The following is a 22,690-nucleotide window of genomic DNA, read 5'->3' as shown; positions in this document are numbered from 1 at the left end:
AGTCACTGTACACTCCACAGCCATGACCTCGCAGGACCAAGATTGCATTTCACTTGAGAATGTCCTTGATGAAACAGTAAAAGATATTAGTTTAATTAAATCTTAAACCTCGAGTACACACATATTTTTTAATACTTTGTAGTAAAACAGGAAGTATTTCTACAGCAATCTTTTGCATTCTCAAGACCAATGGCTCTCTAGATGGAAAAGCAATGGTGAAATTATTTGAGTCGTGAGCTGAACTAGCTGCTGTTTGCTAAGTTTTTTTGTTTTGGAAAATATAGTCATTTTTGATAAAATATGGTTTTTGTTAGCATGTAATGCATCTATGTTATTTCTAATAAATTAATAAATAAATATTTAAAAAATATTCCATTTTAATTTATTATGTGATAAATATTGATAAATATAACACACATAAACAGAAACTTTGGGCATCTTCATTAATTGTCAAGAGCGTAAAGGAGTCCTGAGACCAAAAAGGTTTAGAAACACTATGCTAAGAAAATAGCAAGAATGCCACGCATTGTGTGTGTGTGTGTGTGTGTGTGTGTATGAGTATATATGAGTATGTTCATATTTTTTTTAATTGGGATGAAATTCACAAAGCATAAAATTAACCATTTTAAAGTGATCAGTGGTATTTAGTGCATTCACAGTGTTGGGCACTACCACTCTATCTAGCTCCAAAACATTTTCATCACCCTGTACACATAAAGCAGTCACTCCCCGTTGCTCCCGGCAACCACCAATCTGCAATCTATCTGTATGGACTTACCTGTTTCTGGGTATTTCACACAAATGGATCATACGATATGTGACCTTTTGTGAGTGGCTTCTTTCACTTAACATAACGCTTTCAAGGTTCACCACATTGTAGCATGTATCAGTCCTACATTCCCTATACATTTATTTTTAATTTATTCATCTTCATCTATTCTTTAAAGGTAGACATATAATCTCTAATCAGAAAATCTCTCTCTAATCTACTATGGATATGCAAGTATGTTTATATGATAACTTTTTTCTCAAAGCATACACAGTATATTACAGACTTCAACAGTGCACAGAGTTACTTCTGTCTATAGTGAGAGTCCACAAAAAATTATGAGGCAACTCTCCTGAACACAGAGGGGATGTCAGCCTGATATATGGTGATTGTAATGACCATTCACATCACCATGTACATAAAGAGCTTAATTGTAAATGGAAGGAAATATTCATTTTGTAACATTTCCTAGCAAAATATGTATTTGCTCATGTTGGTAATTTCTGTTTTCATGGAGTTGTTGATTTACAGAGAATGAGCAGTTTGGTATAGTGTGGGGGGAAAAAAGAATTCTGAGGCAGGAGGCCTGCATCAGAGCCCAGACCTGTTCCTTAGTGGATATAACACCTTCAGCCACTTTCTCATGCAGGCCTCAATTTTCTCACTTTGAATGAGGGGACAGCCTCTCGACGTTTTTGTACACATGGCTCCATTTACCAGGAATCATTCACATAACATGAAGATGGTATATTTTAATTGACTCACTATTAGATATAAGCATAATTATTTAAAAGAACTGTATTATCACTACTAAATATGGAAAGTCAGAGTCACACACACAAATAGAAAAAATGTAATGAGCCACCTCAAGTCATCCAATGATCCACATTATATCATCTTACTTTCTATAACACAAAACATCACACCGTTTGGATAATAGTGTTCAGCCCCGAAAACAATTTTCATGAATTGATAACCTGAGGCCTTGATTACTTCTAGAAGTTGAGAGTCATTACTCATTCTGTCTCCTTTGGAAAAGCTGGTGGAAATACAGCTTTGGGTACCACACTAACTGTGTAGTGCTTGACAGAGCTTTGAGACAATAGATAAGTGACACTAGTAGCTTGGGACTTGTTTTGAAATTAGGAATCCAAGCAGATTCAGAAAACACAAGATTCTCCTAGTAGTTACAATATGGCTCCTGGTATATCAGACAAGGAGATCATATTTCAGTTTTATTACCCCTTGGGCTCCATTTGCAATGAAAAAGATTCAAGATACAAGGAAGCATGTGACACCTGACTCCCCTTTCTTGGTTATAGAAGTTACTCAGGGAAATGCATGATTTTCTGTACCATTCATACTATGGAGACGTGCAAACTGATTACAAAAACGGCCACTCCCTTCCATGTGACGTTGTAGCTTCTCTCATCGAGGGGAGATGTCTGTTTCTCCATCCCTTGAATCTGGGTTGGCCTTGTTACTTGCTTTGGCTAAAAGATAGAAGAGCCACAGAGTGTCTAAGAAAACTAAAAGAGATAGTGTATGAGAAGTATGCAGCACATAGCACATGCTACATGCCTGGCACATAGTAAGACCTGTTTAAATGGTAGCAGTTATCACTGACGGTGTGTATGCAATAAACAGCATGTACCGGGAATGTCACTCTCTGTTCCAGGGACTTTGGTCTCCATATTTCCTGCACCCTTCTGCTCTCCCCTCCCCACTTGCCTGCTTCTGGCTGGGCCAGATGTTACCAGTGGATGGCATATCCAGCCGGAGGGTTTGCACAAGGCACAGTTGGGTTATAATTCCTGGGAAAGTGAGAATTCACTTTCTTGGATTCTCTACAACCCAAGGAACCCCAGGTTTCCCCTAGAGTTAAAGACATTTATGACATAATCTGATAGTTTAATCTAAAATATCCTTCAGGTAATTCTGAACCCACACCAAAGAGCTAGGAAATCAGTCACAGTGAACTGAGTGCTGTTGGCTAAGTGTTACATATGTGCTGTCTCACTTAGTCTTCATAGCAACCCTCTGATCCCCTAATATAGGTTGTATATTATCCCCATTTTACAGATGGGAAAACTAAGGCTTGGAGATGTGAATAATATGCATGACTCGCTATGCAGAAGGTGCTGTAAGAAAAATAAATGAGAACTGATTCTTGTTCCCCAACCTTCTACCACTAAAAATCCCTTTAATTTTCTTTTCCTCTGTGGACTCTGTCTTGAAATTTTTTATTTACCATTTAACAGCATTATTAGTTTTGAAATATTAAAATGGATTCCTGCCTTGGGGGGAATCTCAAAATGATAGAGCTCCTAGTTTGGAGCTAGCTCCTCACTTTGCAATTGAAGAAACAGCATTCCAAAAGGGTCAGTGATTTGTCATGGTCACACTGCTTCTACAGAGAAGGGAAAGCACTAAAATCCATAGCTCATGTCTGCTGGAGCCGTTGCTTTTTCCACCACAAAATTCTACCTCTAGAGCATGCCACTAGTCGCAGGGACAGTTTGGAACCAAGTCACCAGTAGAAGAAAACAGAATTAGGGAAACAGAATCATTGAAGAGGTTTTGTCACATTTTCCTGGCAGCTGCTATGTATATGCCACACACCTCTTTTGGGCTTAGTGATTATTTACCCCTAGGGAAGGAGTTGAAGAGGTCCCCATTTTGACACCATGTAGAAAAAAAGGGAAAAAACTAAATGACTTATTCAAATAGATGACATCCAAAGCAGATTTAAAATACATGTAAAATTCATTCCCATATTACTACAGTAGGGGTTTCATATGAGGATATGCTGGAGGAACACAAACCGTGCCGTTCTGTTCTTGTTAATTTGGGGCTTGATGATTTGGGGCTTACTTCACGAGATGGCATAACACCTTCCAGCTCTGTGTGTGGAAAAGTGAAAGAAAGCTTCGTGCTGTAAATGAGACAAGGTGAATTTGAGAGTCAGGTGAGACCTTGTCCAGGGAAAATTAGAGCTGAAGATTTCTCCCCCACTCCTAGGCACCACCAGTTCTGATTCCCTAGAGCGTACCAGGATAGCTGAAAGGAAATATGTGAGAGAAGGGAAATAACCATTAATGTTTACGAGCATCTACCTCTTACATAACAAATAGTGGACTGAAGGATATGAACAGATTTAGTCTTCACAGAAGCAACCCCAGGTAAGTGCTGACTGCATTAAGAGGCAGCAAAGTGTGATGGGTATGACTGTAGACTTCGGAGCTAGACAGCTTGTGTCCAAAACCTGACTCCACCTCTTCCTGCCTGCATGAGTACAAGTTACCTCTCGCTACCTCAGTTTCCCCATGTGCAAAATGGGGATAATAGTGCCTACTGAATAGGGTTACCGTGTAAATAAAATTATTTAGTGAATATTTAAAGAATTTATATAATATTCTTGCACATGGCCATGAAGGATAAATATTACGTTTTATATTTATGAATAAACCAAGACCCAAAGAGGTTAAAAATGTACCCAAGTTCACACAACTGAGAAGTAATTGAACTTGACATTCTGATTCCACACCCCTTGCTTCTCTCCTTTCACCTTAAGGCTCTCAGACTCAGTGGATGGGATGTAAGACAAAAGCAGCTGTCCAGGCAAGAAGCCTCACTACGTTCCTGAGCAAACACCCCTCACAGCACTAACCTGCATCTCTCTGCCCATTTCCATCAAGACCTGTCCCCGAAGGCCAAGCCACTGACTTCCAGACAGAAGCTCCATGCCTTTCCTCTCTGCCCATGTTTGGAATTTCCCAGAAAACCATACAACTGTCCCCACTCATACAAGTCCCTAAGGCACTTTGGCCACCTAATAAACCAAGAACTTTACATAACAACTTTTAAGGGACTTTGACTTCACACGATGACTAGAAAAGGTAAGCACACAACCTAGAGATTAATTTCTAGGAATTGTGGCTAGTTTTATCAAGAGGCCAGGAATTTAAGCCCCTACTTTCTGTGTTAATTTTTATTTTATTTATTTACAGGTAAATCTTATACTAAGAACCGTAAGTTTGATTGTCTGTTGACCCTAAAATTGGTGATTTTGAAATCCTCAATTTTCCTCTCGGGGAGTTAGATACCAAAATAGTAAGAATCATCACCATTATCATAAAAGCACATACACCAATATTTTTATTATGTATCAAACACAGTTCTAAGAGTTTTATATAGACTATCTACTTTTTATAAGTTCTTAAAATTTATTTTTCAATTGACACATATTGACTGTACATATTTATGGGATACAGTTATATTTCAATACATATATACAATATGTCATGATCAAATCAGATTAATTAGCATATTCATCGTCACAAAAATGTATTATTTCTTTGTGATGACAGCATTTGAGCTTCTCTCTTCTAACCATCTGAGAACACACAATAAATTATTGTTAATTATAGATGCCTAGCACTACTGTGCACCACTATCTAATTTAATCTTCAAAATCCCCTACAAAGGGAGTGCTACCGTTATTCCCAATTTATATATAAAGAACCTAAGGTACAGAGAATTTAAAGGATTTTCCCTGGCAGTCTTATCACACAAATGCTTCCCTGGTGATCTGAACAAATGAACCCAGCTTTCCCAAATCCCTAACTTGGGACACAGATACAGCCTGAGGTCATCCCCAAAGCAGCCGTGAAAACAACCCCCACCCAAGCCTCATCCGAATGCATAAGAGGTGACTAAATAACTACCAGAGATTTTCACTCACTAATAATATCTTTTAAATGCCCCCAAATCTCATGTTTCATAATCCAAATTTTATTTGGAGATGATCTACCATTAATAGAATGTAAGTGTACTTCTGTGCAGTGTTCACCTGACAGCTTGAATCCTAGCTTTAGAACATGTAGTAGATTAAATATTATTCCTAACTAGTAACTTTCCTTCCTGCAGTAGGGTCATAATACATCCCTGAGCAATGCCACGTAACTTGTGGCAACTGCCTATGGGAGCAGTATTCTTCCTACCCCACTGCTATTGGGCTTGACCACACGACTTGCTTTGGCTGATGCAGAACAAGTGGAAGTGGCCCATTCCAGTTCTGAGCAGAGGCTTTAAGAACCACAGCTGGATCCTGCCAGCTCCCTCATCCTTTCTTCTGCCACAAGAGCAGCCTCTCCCCAGCAGCTGTCGCTCCTTCAGCCTGCATTCCAGGACGCAGAAGGCACTTGGAGCCACAGCTGATCCTCAGCAACTTGTCATATGAGCAGGAAATATACCTTTATTGTTGAAAGCCACTGACATTCAGGATTTTTGCTCCCACAGCATAACCTAGTGAAAGCTGACTGATACAGAGCAGCACCTAGAATGATCCCTACCAGCTCTAAGCTGTCTGCTCATCATCCCCACTGGACCTGAGGTTCCACAAGCCACGCAGGGCTCCCCACTATGTTAAGAGAAACGGAATCCTGTGCTAAAGGAAAAGGAGGAGGCAAGTGCAAAGTGGCTGCAGGAAATGAAGTGTGAACATCAGAGAGGCAGAGTGACTAAGCAAAAGCCATCGACAAAGGAAGAGGGTTTGAATAATAAAGGAACACCATAAATAACAAAGTTATCATGTATAACAATGCACCACCACCACCAGGGACGTGGGCACAAGGAAACAGAGAGCAGACAACTATCCAGATGTCAAAAGGACTGCAGGCAAGATGACATCAAATAAAGAGAAGAAAAATGTAAAATAATTTAGAGAGAGAGAGACCAAACGGTGGTGAGGGGAACTATGAATGATTTTTTTTAATTAATTAAATTTTTATTTTTTATCGAAACCTATTGATTGTACATATTTATAGGGTACAGAGTTGTATTTCAGTACATGTATACGATGTGTGCGATCTATTCAGAGCAAATAGCATACTCGTTATGGCAAAACAAGAGAAAAAAGTTTCATTTGAACATATTTCCTGCAGCAAGTCCTTGAGAAGAGGCCCCTGGTATGCTTTCCTCCTGGGATAATTCAAGGAGCTGGTTACGAGCCCTGCATTTCCTAAGAGACTGCCAGTTCCTCCAGGTCTCTTCTCCTCCCTGAAGCCCATGAAGGTACTTACAGTGTCCTCTCCGCTGCCAGGCACTGTGCCACCACAAGGCCCCGTGTTTCATATGGGAAACACATGTTAGAAATATGTGTTACATGCAGGGCCTGCATGTGGCTAATCAGGACCGATGGCTGTCTGGGTGGTGTGACTGCAGAAAGATTCTTTTTTCCTCCCAAACCAGTTCTCCTTTCACCTGAAATATGATAGCTATAGATTTGTTCCCTTGGCTTACATTGTGACATCCTAGACATCCCGCCACAGCGTCACTGCAGTGAGGCAGCCCCCTCTGGGGGAACAGTCCATTTCTGCTGGGGCATTTTCTCCTGTGTGCGCGGCCCCCTCGGCTCCTAACGCGCCCTTTAAAGGGGCCAGGAGCAGCACCCCTGCCTCCCAGGGAGTCAGTGCTCTGCAGCCTCATGACTGAAATTGCATGGGGTCTGGGGTCTAGGGGAAGGTGGCACCCCAGCGGCACAGGCCTCACCTGAGAGCTTGTTAGAAGTGCAGGATCCCAGCCCCCACCCCAAACTGTACTGCGTCAGAGTCTGCATTCTACCAAGATCCCCAGATGACTCCTAGCACATGAAAGTTTAAACAGCCCTGCTGGAATGACCACTCTGCCTGAAAATAAGTGCATTATGTCCCTGCAGTGTGGTGACATGGAAACATAAGCTAAGGCTCTCGGCTATAGCATCCTAGAAATTTAGCTCCAACATTCATTAGTTGTGTGCCCTAGAGTAAGTTACTTGGCCTCTTTGAGCCTCAGTTTCCCCCTCTGTAAACTGGGCATAACAATGCCTGTTTCAGAGGATTATGGTGAAGGTCAAATGAAATAATACATGTGGCTGCAGAGAAAATACTGATAGATGTTAACTCCTTGTGTGCTGACCAAGAGCAGGTTTTGCGAAGAGGTGAGTGGCCGTGGTAAAATGCAGAATAAACACATTGGAAGAACCCAAGGCAGGAGAGAAGACCCGGCATGGGATACTGGGCCTGGCAGGACACGAGCTTAATTTAAATGCTCCTCTCTGGCCTGCTCTGCTTTCTGTTCTACACCTCTAGAAAAAAAGCACAAGTGTATTCAGAAGGGAATTGAATAGATAGGAGTGGTGGCACACAAGGATTTACTTCCAGAACTTCCCGCCCCACAGCATGCTAATTATTCAGCAGATGTGCATGAGTTAACAACTGTACAGCCAAGTCCCTCAGAATTAGTGATTTCCACTCCCACCCAACACTCACAAGAAAATGTCATCCCAGGTATGTTTCCCTTGGCACCTATTAAAGCTTCCCAACATGACATCTGTAAAGGAATTACCATTCTCTATACAAATTATCCCGCTAGACAACAGACGTCTCTAAAACAAAAAATCATGTTAGGCTTTCAAGACCATTTTAAACCCCAAATTTACACTGATATAGAATTTCAAGTCCAAACTAACCTTGAGTTCCATCTCCCAAATTCTCTTTCAGTTATGTTTGAATGTTTCCCTTTTCTCACCAGTGTGAGTTAATCAAGCTCTTAAGAAAGATTGGAAATCACAGGTAACCCAGGACCTCTTCCCACAGGCTCATGTGTCTAGGCATCTTCATCTTTGCACATAGTGAGTTTAGCAATCATGCGGCCTTGGTCGTGCATGGCTATAAGAAATGTTGGTTGGGAGATATATGTGTTTCTTAGTGAGGGTTTTGAAAGAGAATTCAGCTTAAATGACATTAAATTGCACTGAGCTAAAATGACTCCATATTGCATCAATGTTGGATGCATTTAGGCTTTGGGGCAACTAAAGAATATGATCCAAATGGAGAAATAGTTGGGGGGGAGGTTGGAAGAGAGAGAGAAAGAGAATTTGACGGAATCACACCTCCTCTGCAGCATGGAAAGCTCCTGTGATAAGCAATTAAACTTCTTTCCCCATGTTACATAGAACTCAGCTGAATCGACATAAGTGACATCCAGTCACCTGTATGTCATCCAGTCACAGATATGTCAGATGGTGCCCACAGGCCCTCCAGAGACCCTAGCTTTCAGGTGCCTCCATTCCCATCACAAGTGACAGTAGGTCTCCAGAGCCTGTGGATCTCAGCATGTTTCCACCAATGACACATTCATTAATCTCACACTTGCAAACTGTACATCAGAATCCATCATACAAAACTCAAAAGCTCAACAGGCTTGTTTTCCTGTGCCAAGGAAAACTCGGTTTTAGCATGAATATATTTCACCACTGGATAGTTTCTTTGTGGAAAAGTGCCCTGTAATCTTACTCAGCCATTTTCATTTATACAAATAAATCCAAGCTACCAAATTCTCAGTGAGACCTTCAAACTATCTTTTGAAAGTATGAACCAACTTTTTGTTTCCACAAATGCTGGGAATCAGAAGATTCTATGCCCAGCTCTGCCGCTTACTGGCTATGTGTCCTTGGGCAAGGCTGGATTTAACCTCTTTGGCCTTGTTCTTATCTGTGACATCATAACAGCATGTGCCTTACCCAAGTTTGGCCAAATGAAATCATATAGGTGAGAGCATTAATAAAGTGCGATGCTATGATCTCAGCTACCACGCCGAATGTAACAGAAACTAGCTCGACTGCTCCATAAGGCTCAATCCCTTTGAAACAATTGAAAAAGGAAGTGGGAAGAAAGAGGAAGTGGCCTTCCTAGTCAGATTCTACCTCATGGTCTCAAATAACAGAGCTGTAACGGGGGTGGCATCGTTTGTATTATGACTGTCTTCATTTAGCAGCCAGCCTGCTTCAGATCATTTGAGCAGATCCAAGACTTACAAAATCAGCATCCTGCCCTCGTGATACACTGTGCAGCCTCTCACATTTGTCAGGAGCACAGACCTAGGTGTCAAGAGACCTGAAATCTATGTGTGGCTGTCACAATGTTCTATGGGATTAGTTAACCGCTCTGAACCACTCTGAGTCTTGAAATTTGGGGATTTCATCCAGAAATAATTTGGAAAGACTTATCAAGAAGCTTACGGATATTTTATCTTTTGCTCCAATAATGACATATTTGAAAAGCCACTTAAAGGACATAACCCTAAACAGGAAAAAATGTTTTATACACAAAGTTGTTTAGTATACACAAAGTTGTTTTGTTATTAATTACATTAACAATAGCAAAAAGTGGAAGAAATAAAATGCTGAGTCATAGTATATCCGCTTTATTAAACTATATTCTGTTATTAAAGATGTTGATTCTGAATACTAGGTAATGACATAGGAAAATATTTAATAAATAATGTTAAATAAAATAAAAACCAGGGTACCAAAACGTATAAATATTCTATTTTAAATTCCCCATAAGAGGAAGAAAGACTAAGAAAACTACTTGCCAAAATATTATCAACAGTCATGCTTCAATGAAAGTGGGTAAATTTTAGTTTTAGTTTTTATATCTTCTGTTTATGGGTAATTTTCAGCTTTCCTCTATTTTCCAAAGTTGCTTTAATGTCTATTTATTTCATAAATAAACCAAACCTGAAACAATATAAAGAGCTGGAAATAGATGAAGTCTAAAGCTATTTGTTTCAATGTTAAATATCTATTATTTTGTAATAGTTTCAAATGTAAAGTTCTGTGATTCTGTAATTGTTAAAATAAGTAACAGTTACACAGCAGGCAATCATAATTAAAAGACAGCGGCTATAGAATGCTGTATTTAAACATGTGGAATCCTGATGGCTTTTGTCCACATAGTCCCTGAAATGATGGTCAAGGAGTGTCCAGTGTGGCAGAGTCATCCAGCTCATTAAAAATCTCACTGAGAGCATAAGTCGAACAGAGGGGCCAATAGTAATTAATGTGGCTCAGTGTTTACAAAATTCATCAAAGCAAATGCTGCTAGTATTTGAAACCCCTGTGTATGAACTGATTTTGACAGAGACATCATGCTTGGTCAGAAGGCTATTTTGGCATAAAATAATTCCATAGAAGTGAGAAATACATTTTTTTCCCCATAAGCTCAAAGTGACCTAATGGTTTGGAAGGATACTGAATTTTTTCAATGTGTTTTCAAAGCCAACTCTGGGATGGCATTTTGATCTGCATCCACCACAGTGAGTTTATGTCTGAATTTCTGGAGACTGGAGCCAAGAGTAATGGCACTTCAGGCCACGGTCCAGGGTTATCAGCCAAGTGGCAAGCACACAAGCAACTACAAACCTGCGGAAATTGTTTTGCTTTGTGCACGGCTTTATTTTAGGGTCTTACAAAGCAGATTCACAGTCAAATAATAGAAGAAATAATCAGCTAGGGAATAAAATGTCCCCCTCTTATTTATCTTTTTCTATGACCTATGTACATTTCCTAAGACCATGCTTGCAATCTTCGCACAATCTACAGAAGGTGGGGGGAGGGGGGAAGTTATCTCAATGATCTTTGTAAAAACTCAAAAGAAAACAAAACTTGAACCAAAGTTTAGGCTTGTATTAATCCAGAAGGATTAGTTGAAAGACCGCTCTTCTTTCCCTGTAAGAATCCAGCCCTCCAACAGGAAGTGGCTCTGGAAGTCTCTTTATACTGCAGCCAAAGTAGGATGAGAAAATCCTACCCTGTATTTTGGCCAGGAGATGTTGCACGCAAAACAAACCAGCTTACTAAGGGCCAGAGGAAAGATGGAAATGTACAGAATCAAGAATGGAGGACAGACAGCGACTTGCCCCCTTGCCTCCCTGGAGAGCAGGCCAGGGACACTGCCTTCCCAGGGAGCAGCAGGCATGTGTCTTGTCCTCTCAGGCATACCTATGGCAGGGAGCAGCTGATCTGTCCACCTGCTGTGACATTTCTGTCTTCTCAGAGCCAGGTACTGGTCTGACCAGCACCACTGACCACTTGCTACAGAAAAGGTTGTGAAGAATGCAGAGAGAAGCAGAAGGCTTCCGCTCTCAGGATGAGCCTCTGCCTCTGCTCCTCTCGGGGAGCAAGAGGCCAGCGTGCACATTTCTCTTTTTCTACCCTTTTATTAACTGATAGGAGATCATTTTTTTGCAGCAAAATAAACGGACCTTATTGAATTGATGGGCTTCTTAAAAAAAAAAAAATCCACTCATCCTAAAAGTCCTGTTTCTTCAACGGAGAGAAAGATGGTTTCTGAGTGGGAACTCTTCCATAAAAACCTTCCAGGTAAAATTGGAGGGCCGTCAGGAGTCTGCCCCTGCCTCCCAGGCTTTTCTCAGGGACCTTATTTTACATACCTGTGGTCATCGTTGTGGCTTTTCTGGGAGTGGGAAGCGGGGCTGCTGAGATCTCGTCCACACCGAGGGCCTATTTATGCCTCTGCACAGCAGGCTCACATTTTTTGCACCATCACCCTCCATCCTCAGTCATGATCACTTGTTATATACTGTGACGTTTCACATATCTGGCTTCACTCAAAAACAAGGTCTCCTTTGCAAAAGGCTTTGCCAGACAGCCGAAGCTTACCCTTCATGTGATCACTGTTTTTCTCTTTTTTCTATTTTAATTATCCGAGTGGGGAATTGTTCTGAAATTGCTTAAGTAGCACAATTTTCTTAAACAGGACACTAAGCTTAAATGATCTTTTTTCCTTGCTTGCTCAGGGTCATTTTTTGGAACATCAGGTATGTATTTTACATCAATGATGTTATATTCCCCAGAGGCTGTGCAGGTATTTAAGACTATTCACCCTACACCAAATGGACTAGCACTTACTGGGGGCCTGGGTGAGCTTCTTATAGGTCCTGTTTGAGCCATTCCCCTATCATAAGTTATCAATGATCACAGCCTCTGGCAACCACCTCTCTTTCTATCATCCCCTTCTGAGAAATCCAAGTTCATGAGTATCGTGTCAAAGTGCATATTAAATACTAGCATGATGATGGTAGCAAATGTTCCTGTGTCTTTGTTTTGTTGCCAGCACTCCTCTGAATGATTTACAGGTATCATCTCACAATTGGCCTCAAACATAGAGCTTAGGGGATTTTCCTGTGATAAAAGAACTAACTTTAATGATGGGTGTTGAATAATCAACTTAAGCTGCCTGAAGGAAAGCCACCTTTGCCTAATTATCAGTTTTCAGGTGACTTCAGGTTGGCTGATGTTGCCAGAAAAATGAACTCCAACATAATGAGCTGCAATTATGACTCATCCTATCCTGAATTTTGGAAGAACTTTCTTCTCTGCCTCCCCACTTTTCAGACCCGATTCCCACTGAATCCTTTTATTCCTCTTTTTACTCCTATTTCCCTTCCTTCTTTCCTTTCTCCCCCTTTTCCTTCACTCCCACGTGTCCTGAGCATCACCAGCGGTTTTTTGGGGAACTGCTAACCTGGCAGATTCAAGAGCCAACCAAAGCAGGCTCGACCCAACCAAGAGCTGTGCTCTAATCCCAGCTCTTCTCCTTCCTAGCTGTGCAACCCGGGGGAGTGCACCCACCCCTTACAATCGATCAGTCAGTCAATGTGATCATTAAGGCCACCAGCAAGAGAATGGCGACAACAAAGAAATCTGCAAAACCAAACGTGGAGCTAACAGTCTTGATGGTAAATGAGAAACATTTAAACTCTTTTAAAAATGCATTCTCATTATTAACAATTCACCAAATGCCCACAATATTTCTCATCCCTCTAAAAGCTAGTCACACACCCTACTCTCCAAATAGTTGATCTGTCATTTCTTTTTCTTTTAAATGGGTATCCAGTGAGAAAAATCTTACAACTTATTCAACCAAATCACAGACAGCCCAATGCTATATTTTTCTCATAGCAGGTTCTTAAAAATATTGGTTGATTACTCAATTGACCAAGGGTTTTTGATACAAAACAGGCAACAGAGAGGAGTGAACTCCTCTTGGGTCAGAGTAAACAACATATGTGTTAGCTCATGAACTTACCACCCAACACTTATAAACCTGTCAAGTTGTACATTTTTAATTCAATGAGAATTAAGTGTTCCAGGAGACCTGCGGGACAAGGCACTTAATGATGTGAGGAAGAGAGTCCTGGAACTGGAATCTGGCGATCTGGGAGCAAACTCCGGCTCTACTCTTTACTGACTAGGCAGCCTTGAGCAAACATCTTACCTCACTGAGCCTCAGTTTCCTCAGCTGCAAAAGGAAACTAATACCTATGTCATGAGACCATTGTGGGGGTTAAACAAAAAAGTATATCTCTTAGAGCTAAGACACACATTCAACGAATTCTAGTTGAACTAAAGAGAGCTGGGAATTGTCCCTGTTTCTGTGAAATATAAATAGGGCTTCCTGTCTCTCTTGCCCACTCATGGCACTTTTCATGTTTTTCTTGCCGTGGATGGAGATCATATTCTCATCTCAGTACATGCATAACTGCGACAGCCCTGTGGAAAGTGGTGCTGTTATTGTTCCCATTTTACAGATAAGGAAACCAAGACTGAGGAAGCCTACATAACTAAATCATGTAAAAATGGCACAGCCAGAATTTAAAATCAGGCAACTGGCTCCAGAGCTAACACTGTTAGCCCCCAGGCCATACTGCATTTAGGAAGCAAGAAATGAGGAGGAGGACAAAACGCTTTCTACAGTTCTTCCAAATCCAATAGTCATGCTCTATGAAAATCTTCCAGAATCTGATTCAGGGCAGATGCCTTCTACCATGGGCTACCTCATGATTCCCAGTGTATGAGCTCGAGATGGGAATGTGTGGTTACTGCTGCTCGCAGGGAGGAGGTCACCAATTATTAAGGATGAGAACACCAGTGTTTGAATACATTGACATCTGCTCTCAGCTACTTGTTTTTTTTTTTTTTTTTTTTTTTGTCGTTTTCATGACCGGCACTCAGCCAGTGAGTGCACTGGCCATTCCCATATAGGATCCGAACCCGCGGCGGGAGCGTCGCCACGCTCCCAGCGCCGCACTCTCCCGAGTGTGCCATGGGCTCGGCCCTCAGCTACTTGTTTTGAAGTCCCCATGCTGTATTCTGTATTACTACAAAAGCTAATTCTCAAATGTGAGTAGATGAACCCTGAACTGATAAGACCTGCTGCCAAAATATATTCAAGATCATGTACAGTATTATAAAATGTATTTATTTATTCTTGTGAGTGACCGAAAGGATAAGCTACTTATAATAAAAGATACATACACATTAAAGCAAAAAAAGAAAAAAAATTAAAACAAGTATAACCAGGTAAAAACTAAGTAATAAAAACAAGAAAAACGTATTTTGGAAATACTAGGCTAAGAAAATTAAGCACCAAATAGCTTGGAGTTTCCTGGCAGCCAAAGAAAGGAATATCGAATGCAAGGAACCAAAGATATGCAACGTTTTTAGTCACCATCATTTCAAAAAGACTTGCATGACAGGCTAATAAAGTACCTGGGAACTTCTGGTCAGAGCCCTGAGAGTCAGATGAAGTGGAGGGCTGGGATCATGCTCTACCACAAACGGTCCCACCGCACAGACAATAGGTCTGACTCATGGGTTTATCCCACGCACGAGGTCTGCAGTGCTAGAGATGGACAGAAATACTAATGAAACCAGCCTGGAATGCCTCAACCTTTTCTCTCAAGGACTCTGAAAGGCTTCCCTGCCAAGCACCCTCATGAAATTAGTATTGGCTCTGAGGCAGCAGAAGCTTAGGCTGGGAGGACTTGGTGCAGTGGCTGGGCTTGGGGGAGAGCAACTTTTTGTCCTTGAACCACAGAGCGGAGGATCCATGGCTCTGATAGTTCCACCGTTTGCTGATCTACCCAATGTGGTTTTGCAGAGGTGTTTAGTGCCCCATTCCTCTCCTCTGCATTTATGCTTTAACTCAAGCAATATTTAGACTCCAAGCAGTCATGCATAAAAACTAGCCTCTTTATTTCATAATAACACTTTTATTAAGTACATCTATGTGCAAACCTCGTCCTTACTGTTCCTCACCTCCTTCTAGTAACCCAGCCTGGCTTCCTGCGCACTGCTGCTAGTCCCGCTTCACATTCAGACCTGCACGAGTCTGGCCGTGCATTTATTCATTTTCATTGAGCCACTACAATGTGCCATGCTTTGTGCAGGACACTTGCTGTATGGTTTCATTCATTCTAAAACACTTATTGAGCATCAGGCACTGCAGAAAACCCTGGAGATACAATGGTGAGCAAAATCATGCAGAGACTCTGGTCTCTATTCTCACCAAATTGTCATTCATCAAACAAACATGCCCAGTAGAGATATAATGACAAGCTGAGATAAGTGATCTAAAAACATTACCAAAAAACCTGACTTTGACTCAAGGTTTGAGGAAGAGGGTGGGTGGGGAAAGCTCATTCAGGAGAGGCTGCTCTTCATCTAATCTGAAGAAGAGGTGGGAGTTATTTAAGCCAAGCAGAGCACGAAGAGAAGCCAGAAGGAGTTGGACAGCAGACCAGACCAGACCCCAGGGTCACGCTTAGAGTACTGTCCATTCTCCTAAGAGCTATGGAAAGTGATTATGAGGTTTTAGGGGAGGGGTGAAAGATGCTTTCAAAATGATCTCCCTGGCAGCAGGGTGAGAGTGGTTTGCAGGAGACCAGTTTGTCAGCTTTTACAGTCACTCGGTGACTTAGCAATGCCTGGGATATGGTGGGTAGGGGAAGGGATGAAGGAGAAACTGGATGAACAACAATGCTATTCATTAAGATAAAAAGCTGCAGCAGGGGACTGGCCTGGGGACAAGCGGAGAGACCAGGCATTGTTCCAAGTGCTGTGCTAAAGGCTGCAGCTATATCATTTTGGCTTTACAACAAACCTACAAAGTAGGCATTATTATTCCATTTTTCAAATTAAGAATCCAAGGCTGTGTTATCAGCTTAATTTTTCTAGCCCAGGCTCTGTGGGTATGATTTTTCAGGGTGATCTAGAGCTCAATTAGCCTCACAAGAACTTCCAAAAAGAAAGATTACCTTTCCCTGGAAACCAAACCCAGATCCACAAGGCTCACAAAGAAATGGATTTAGGGATTTTGAGGAGACTGCTTTGGGATCCCTGGCAGGGCAGCCACGTATGACTTTGCAGGTTGTGTACTGCACAATCTCAGAGGGCATCATTCACAGCAAAGTCCATGGGAACGCTACCTCCCAAATACACCAGACCTGCCCCTCCCCAGTCTCCTTTCAAAGAAGACCCCAAACTCCATGACTCCCATAATCCCCAGGGTTCAAGAAGAATCAATGACCATGCTCTTTACCTTTATGGTCCCCTGATGTTCTCTACTTTTTTTCAGGCTTCATCCAGACCCAGGTATTCCCTTCTGTCTTAGTTCGTTTTGTGCTGCTATAACAGAATACCCAAGACTGAGTAATTTATAAAGAATAGAGATTTATTTCTTACAATTCTGAAGGCCGGGGAGTCCGAGATAGAGGAGTTAGTGTCTGGTCAGGGCCTTCATGCTGCGTCATCCCAGGGTAGAAAGTGAGAGAGAGCCTTTTTATAACCAGCATTTATATGTTCAGGAGGGTGGAGCCCTTACGACCTAAACACCTGCCATTAGGCCCCACCTCTCAACACTGTTGCTTTGGGGATTAAGTTTGCAGTATGTAAACTTGGGGGGATGCATTCAAATCATAGCATTCCCTCATTCTCCCCTCTGCTCTGGCAGCACTCCAGAGAGGGATAGAGGTAAGAGAAGAATAGCATCTCCATTAATAAGCCATCATGGCTTGCAAGAGCTCCCCAGACTGGTACACCAAATCCAAAATGATGTTAATATCTGCCCAAATAAATGCTACATAGAAACAAACAGGTTATATCAAAGCTATCACCTTTTTTGGTGATAAAAAATATTCCCCAGATCACTGATTCAAGGGTGCCCTTGCTCACGTGATCACATGTCCTCTAAGACCCAAGGTGCTGTCCGAATGACAGTGAGCACATCTTTTCCTTTGAGAAAGACCAATCCACTCTGAGAACTGTTTACACTGAATTAGTCCGGTTCTTCATCAATGGCCTGGGGCTAGTACAATCCGTGAGTGTTGCTCTGAATGCTTGGACAGTCAGAATGGAGCTAACTCGAGGACTAAAGCGATCAAGGGCTTATTCCTCACTGGCCCTTAAAGGGGTGGCAAGGCATTCACAGAAGTGCTTTGGATTTCTGAGTTTCCTGCTCATAAATGCTCTGGCAAGAGGCACAGTCTTAAGAGCATCTGCCCTCACTTGCAGTGGGGCCGGAGCTGATCCCGTGGTCTCTGATCAGAATGATCTCAGCTCCTCAAATGAAACTGTTCTGCCAGCTTCTCCATCATTACCAGTCCTTAACACAGCAGCCCTTTAAAAGGTATGAAGAATTCGCTTTAAAGATCCCTTTTATTGACATGATATGCACAACTTTCTTCCCAAATAGGAAATCGGGAAGAATATATTCCTCCAATTTCCAATCAAGATAATCATTCTGCTATTCTGCAGACATGCTGCTGGGTTTTTCTTTCTTTTTTAAAACCCCATCTTCTGTATCCACACTAATGCAGTTGTTCATTTAGAGTTTTACATATGCTTTCTTGTCCCTATGCCACATACCACAGAGTATAAGTTGACATTAAGGCCACCAGAATTTTTCTTCCATAGAAGTCCGTGTATTGACTAACACCCACTGCAGAAATGAACCCTTCGTCCACAGTTGTCACTGCTGAAGTGGCAGATGCATACCCCAGACTGCAGTGGTGACTCTCCCCACCTTCTTTTTGGGAACAGCATTCCTAAGACACTGATGCACACTGTATCTTTCCAGTGGCAGCTGACAGCCCCCTACCCTACCCCCAAGGCTGGCTCATGACCTACATCGTAGGGTATGTGGTGATCCCCACCCATTAGCAGCTGCTTGAATTGCATCAGCAGGTGGTGTCTGGGCAGTGAGGAAGGCTCAGCTGCCAGTCTACCCAGCGTGGGGACCCTGGCTTCCTGCCAACCTGCAAGGCCCAGGGATCTCTATCCATCCCCAGAAGATTCCTCATTTATTTCATTGTTTTTCTCCAAAGTTCGTAAGGAAAACCTGCCTAAAACTTAAGGACCCATCTGGAACTACAGGATTATATTTCTGTCCCTATTCCAACTCTGAATGGGCAGGTGGATGGAAAGCCAAGTGGGCATTAGCAGGAGAAAAAGAAAATATGTTTTCACTCTCCTTTTCGGTTTTAGTAAGAAGTATCCAGATGAGAAAAAGAGCTGGGTTCTCATATCGGGGGAGTGAGCCCAGCCAGAAAGTATCACTTTGTTTATCATCTCTACTGGCTCAGGGGTCTTGCTCTCAACCTGCTTCCTCTGCTGTTTTATTGTTGTAATAATCACCGTATCAATTCCGTATTTGTCATTCCAATTTGTCAAGAAGGTACCATTTCTGGAGACTGTGCTTGAAAGTAGTAGCTACTTCCCCTGCCCCTCTCCAACTTAACTGAGATTTTTTATAAATATTCTCCAGCCTTGAAAGCCTGTGCTAACCAGACAGCAGGCAGGCCCGCCTGAGAAGCACCTGGGTCCCAGGAGGGGCTGATCCCTCCGAGGCCACCCTTGGCACGCACTTTGGTCATTGCTGATAAGTACTGAGTGACTTCATGAATGAGGGATAGGCACTGAAAGGGAAGATTTAGGGAAAATCAGTATGGGAATCTTCCTCGGTTTAAGGACTAGTAGCACCAGACTGGGATGAAATATAGAACCGAGAGAGGGATCTCCCAACTTCAGTGGAAATAAGCTCCAAATTACCTGATAAAAATTCAACAACATCCTCTGTCCTTCAAAGATTTCTGTTCAACCTAAGGGCCTTGCCTAGAATGGGAGAGCATCTTCTCTCCTCACAATGACAAGTGAATAACAAATGTTTCTGGTTAAATAGAAAGGTGCAAAATTTCTCCAACATTTTGATTACTGGAGATTTATCTATAGCTAATAGCAATTTTATTTTGCAATTTAAAGTTTCTTTTTTCTATTGGAATTTGATAGCCCCAATGATGATGAGGTTATGTTGGGACTTTAGAAGGGATATTGGCTATTTCAAATCATTAAAAGATACATATGTCTACAGAATATCAAAGCAATAAGTCAAGTAGGTAGGGAAAAAACTAACAATTGGGCTTTTTTAGGTATCATATAGATAATTGTACATAATTTCTAATGGAAAACAGTGTAAGTATAACTCCTAAATTCTAATTCTGGTCTAACAAAGGCTCCAGTGAAAAGCGGCATGATAAATTTATTCTCCTTAAAACATTTTCCAAAGGATTAGCCAAAATTTTTAAAAGTCCTATTGTTTTATAATGAATAAATTTCTCACAAATGAAAGGTATAATTACTGACAATTTTTTCTCCAAGGAAAAGGTTATTGACCTTCTAAAGTAGAACACTATGCACTACTATATTTGAATGTTGCATAATAAGTAAAAATTTTATTACCTAGAAAATATAATTTATCATGAGAAATATGAGACTAGAAGTGACCGAAACACCTTTGCTGTGGCTGAATGTCAAAGGCTAATGATGATTTCTAGCAAATAACTTATTCCAAGAAAAGATATAATTAGTAGTCATTGTTCTTCTGGTTAACTCAGGAAATTGGTAACAGCATTTTAAACAACTTCTTCTTTTTCCTGTTTTGTTTTGTTTTGTCTTTTAATGATGCAGAGCAATTGCCCATCTAATGAAGGGACTCGGTGAATAAAATTACACATTACTTTCAACTGATTATCCTGAAATAGGGAAATTTCTATCCTAGCAATTGCTCTTCAGAAATGAGACAAACCTCTTGCTCACATCAGACCCCCACATTCCAAATGTTTATTGTTAAAATATTTGTAAAATAAATGGGATTGGAGCACAGATGCAGTCTAAACCCTGCATTCACAATGTAACCTTTATCACCATTAATTTTCATCCACACACACGCACACAGAGCTACCAAAGCTGACTTTCATTTTTGAACATTTTTCACCCATTACTAGGTAAAAAACAGAGCACATACTTATGCTATCAGAAATGCAAAATATTTATTGAGTTTCTGCAATAAGTATTTTCGTTCATGTGCTCTAGTAAAACTATAAGGAGGTCAATAAACACAGAGATGACCACAAACTTTCTCAATTCCGAAATCCCTACAAATGTTCAACTCTCTGGGAGTTGAAGGAAGCTTAAGGTAGAAAACAAAGCCTTTACATTAGCATTAATCAACGGTCTCTTTAATGGTCTTGTTAAAGATACTTACAGTTAGATCATTGTAAAGATCACATCTCTATCCACACTCTGAATGGTGGTCTGGGCACCTATGGGCCCTCTCTTCGTGCACCTTCTTTGTTGTGGGAGGGTAAATGAGTTACAGTAAAAACTCTGCAGATATCCTGCCTTGTGATTTAGACGTCACCTCAATGCAGACTTTATATTTTGGCCTCTATAAAGGTTTAAAGGTTAAAGGCCTAATAAATTATGCATTTTCTTATATGCCAGGCCCATAAAAAGTGCTTTCACTGTTCATTAAAGATATTGCTTCTAACTGGGCACAGGCTTTTTGAAGTGCTGGAACAGAAATATTTCCATTATGTCTATTACTGCTATGCTGGAGAGCCAAAACAGTGTGGAATTAGGAAACTGCTAGAGTCTGTTGTTCCAGACTGTGTAGCAACTGTCAACATACACAATGAATTTACCCATTCACTGTTTGGATGGTGATACAGTAAAATAACGGGGCCAGCATGCTGGTCTCCTCCCTGGAGAACAGCAGCCAGCAAAGCCTGCATCACCAGCAACAGTTGAGTCTTTCCTCTTCTGCCTCTTCCCCAAGTCATAGATGTGAATAGGGATTAGGGAGACCCACGAGACACACTAGAATATCCCCAACTCCTGCACTGGAGCAAGCTCTATTGGGGGCTGCTCAGGTAAACTTCATGCTTCCACATTTCCTTTCTAGTCAGGACCCTGACTCCCTCACTGAGGTTTCACCATCTCCAGCTCAAGTACAGTCCTAAGGAGCTTTTTTTTTTTTCCTTTTACACCTACAGGTGCTGCAGAAGGTTGGGCTCTTTCTCCCAAAGCGGACCACACCCATCCGTCCCCGAGCCTTCAGGAGCAAACTGCAGATTTAGCTTGGATCCATCTCCCTCTCCAACCTTAGGCCAAAGGAACCAAAGCTGGACACATGAGACCCAACTTCAGCCAGGCCACGACCAACCCAAGATCTGCGCCTTGTCTGGCTGCGGTTGGAGGATTCTGGAGACAGACTGCCTGCTTTAAGAACCAAGCTTCCAGAAATTCTTTCCAGGGGTCAGCCTGCACACTCTGACAACTCAGTGGCAAAGTTGTCTCTTTCCTCCTCTGCTGCAACGCCCTTTCCTCCCCATCAGCGCGCGTGCACACACGCACACACACACGCAAGCACACGGAGCCTTGCTCCCTTCACTTACCAGTTTAGACTTGGCGCGTTGCAAAAATTCTTCCATGTCGTTTCAAAGGGGTTGGACCGGGGGTACCCGGAGGGGCGCCGGGTGGAAGATCTCGGCCCAGGGCAGAAGAGCGGGGTCGCGGCAAAGTGGCCCGTCTGGGCGCAGCGACCGGCTGCTCCCTCCTGCCGCTCCGAGGCGGCTGAGGCTGTGGCTGCGCCCTCGGCTGTCTCGTCCTAGGGCTCCCCGCCCCACCCCCGCGCCCGGCCGGCCGCGACTCTGCCCTAATAAGGAAAGTGGGTGTGCCGCCCGGGAGCCCCAGGGCGCGCCCTTGGGGGGCCGGGGCGCGGGGGCGGGGGTGGGGGGTGGCGATGGGCTCCTCGGCCAATCGCAGCGCCCCGCGGCGGCCTCCTGACGTGGCGCGCCCAGAGATGCTGCAACCATGGACAGCGCCCAGGACCGCGAGCCAAGTGCAAGGGGCTGCTGCAGAGCGACGCTTGCCGCAGGCGCCGCCGCCGTCAGCGA

General features: G+C 42.3%; 1 protein-coding gene across 13 annotated transcripts in view; it reads right to left on the bottom strand.

Moving 5' to 3' along the window:
• Nucleotides 1-22,411, bottom strand: part of PRUNE2 (prune homolog 2 with BCH domain) — a 274,536-nt gene extending 252,125 nt beyond the window's left edge. For 12 of the 13 annotated variants that reach the window (XM_063080981.1, XM_063080984.1, XM_063080985.1 and 9 more), the window contains exon 1: nt 22,190-22,411. In XM_063080981.1, coding sequence (XP_062937051.1) covers nt 22,190-22,225 — 36 coding nt within the window. In that variant the 5' untranslated portion in view covers nt 22,226-22,411. The remainder of the gene's footprint in view (nt 1-22,189) is intronic. The other variant, XM_063080992.1, reaches the window with a different exon arrangement.
• Nucleotides 22,412-22,690: the final 279 nt, after the last annotated feature.

This window comes from Cynocephalus volans, chromosome 16, assembly GCF_027409185.1.
Source record: "Cynocephalus volans isolate mCynVol1 chromosome 16, mCynVol1.pri, whole genome shotgun sequence".
Lineage (NCBI taxonomy): Eukaryota > Metazoa > Chordata > Mammalia > Dermoptera > Cynocephalidae > Cynocephalus > Cynocephalus volans.
The sequence above is the reverse complement of the archived record's forward strand: the minus strand, read 5'-3'. Positions and strand labels throughout refer to the sequence as shown.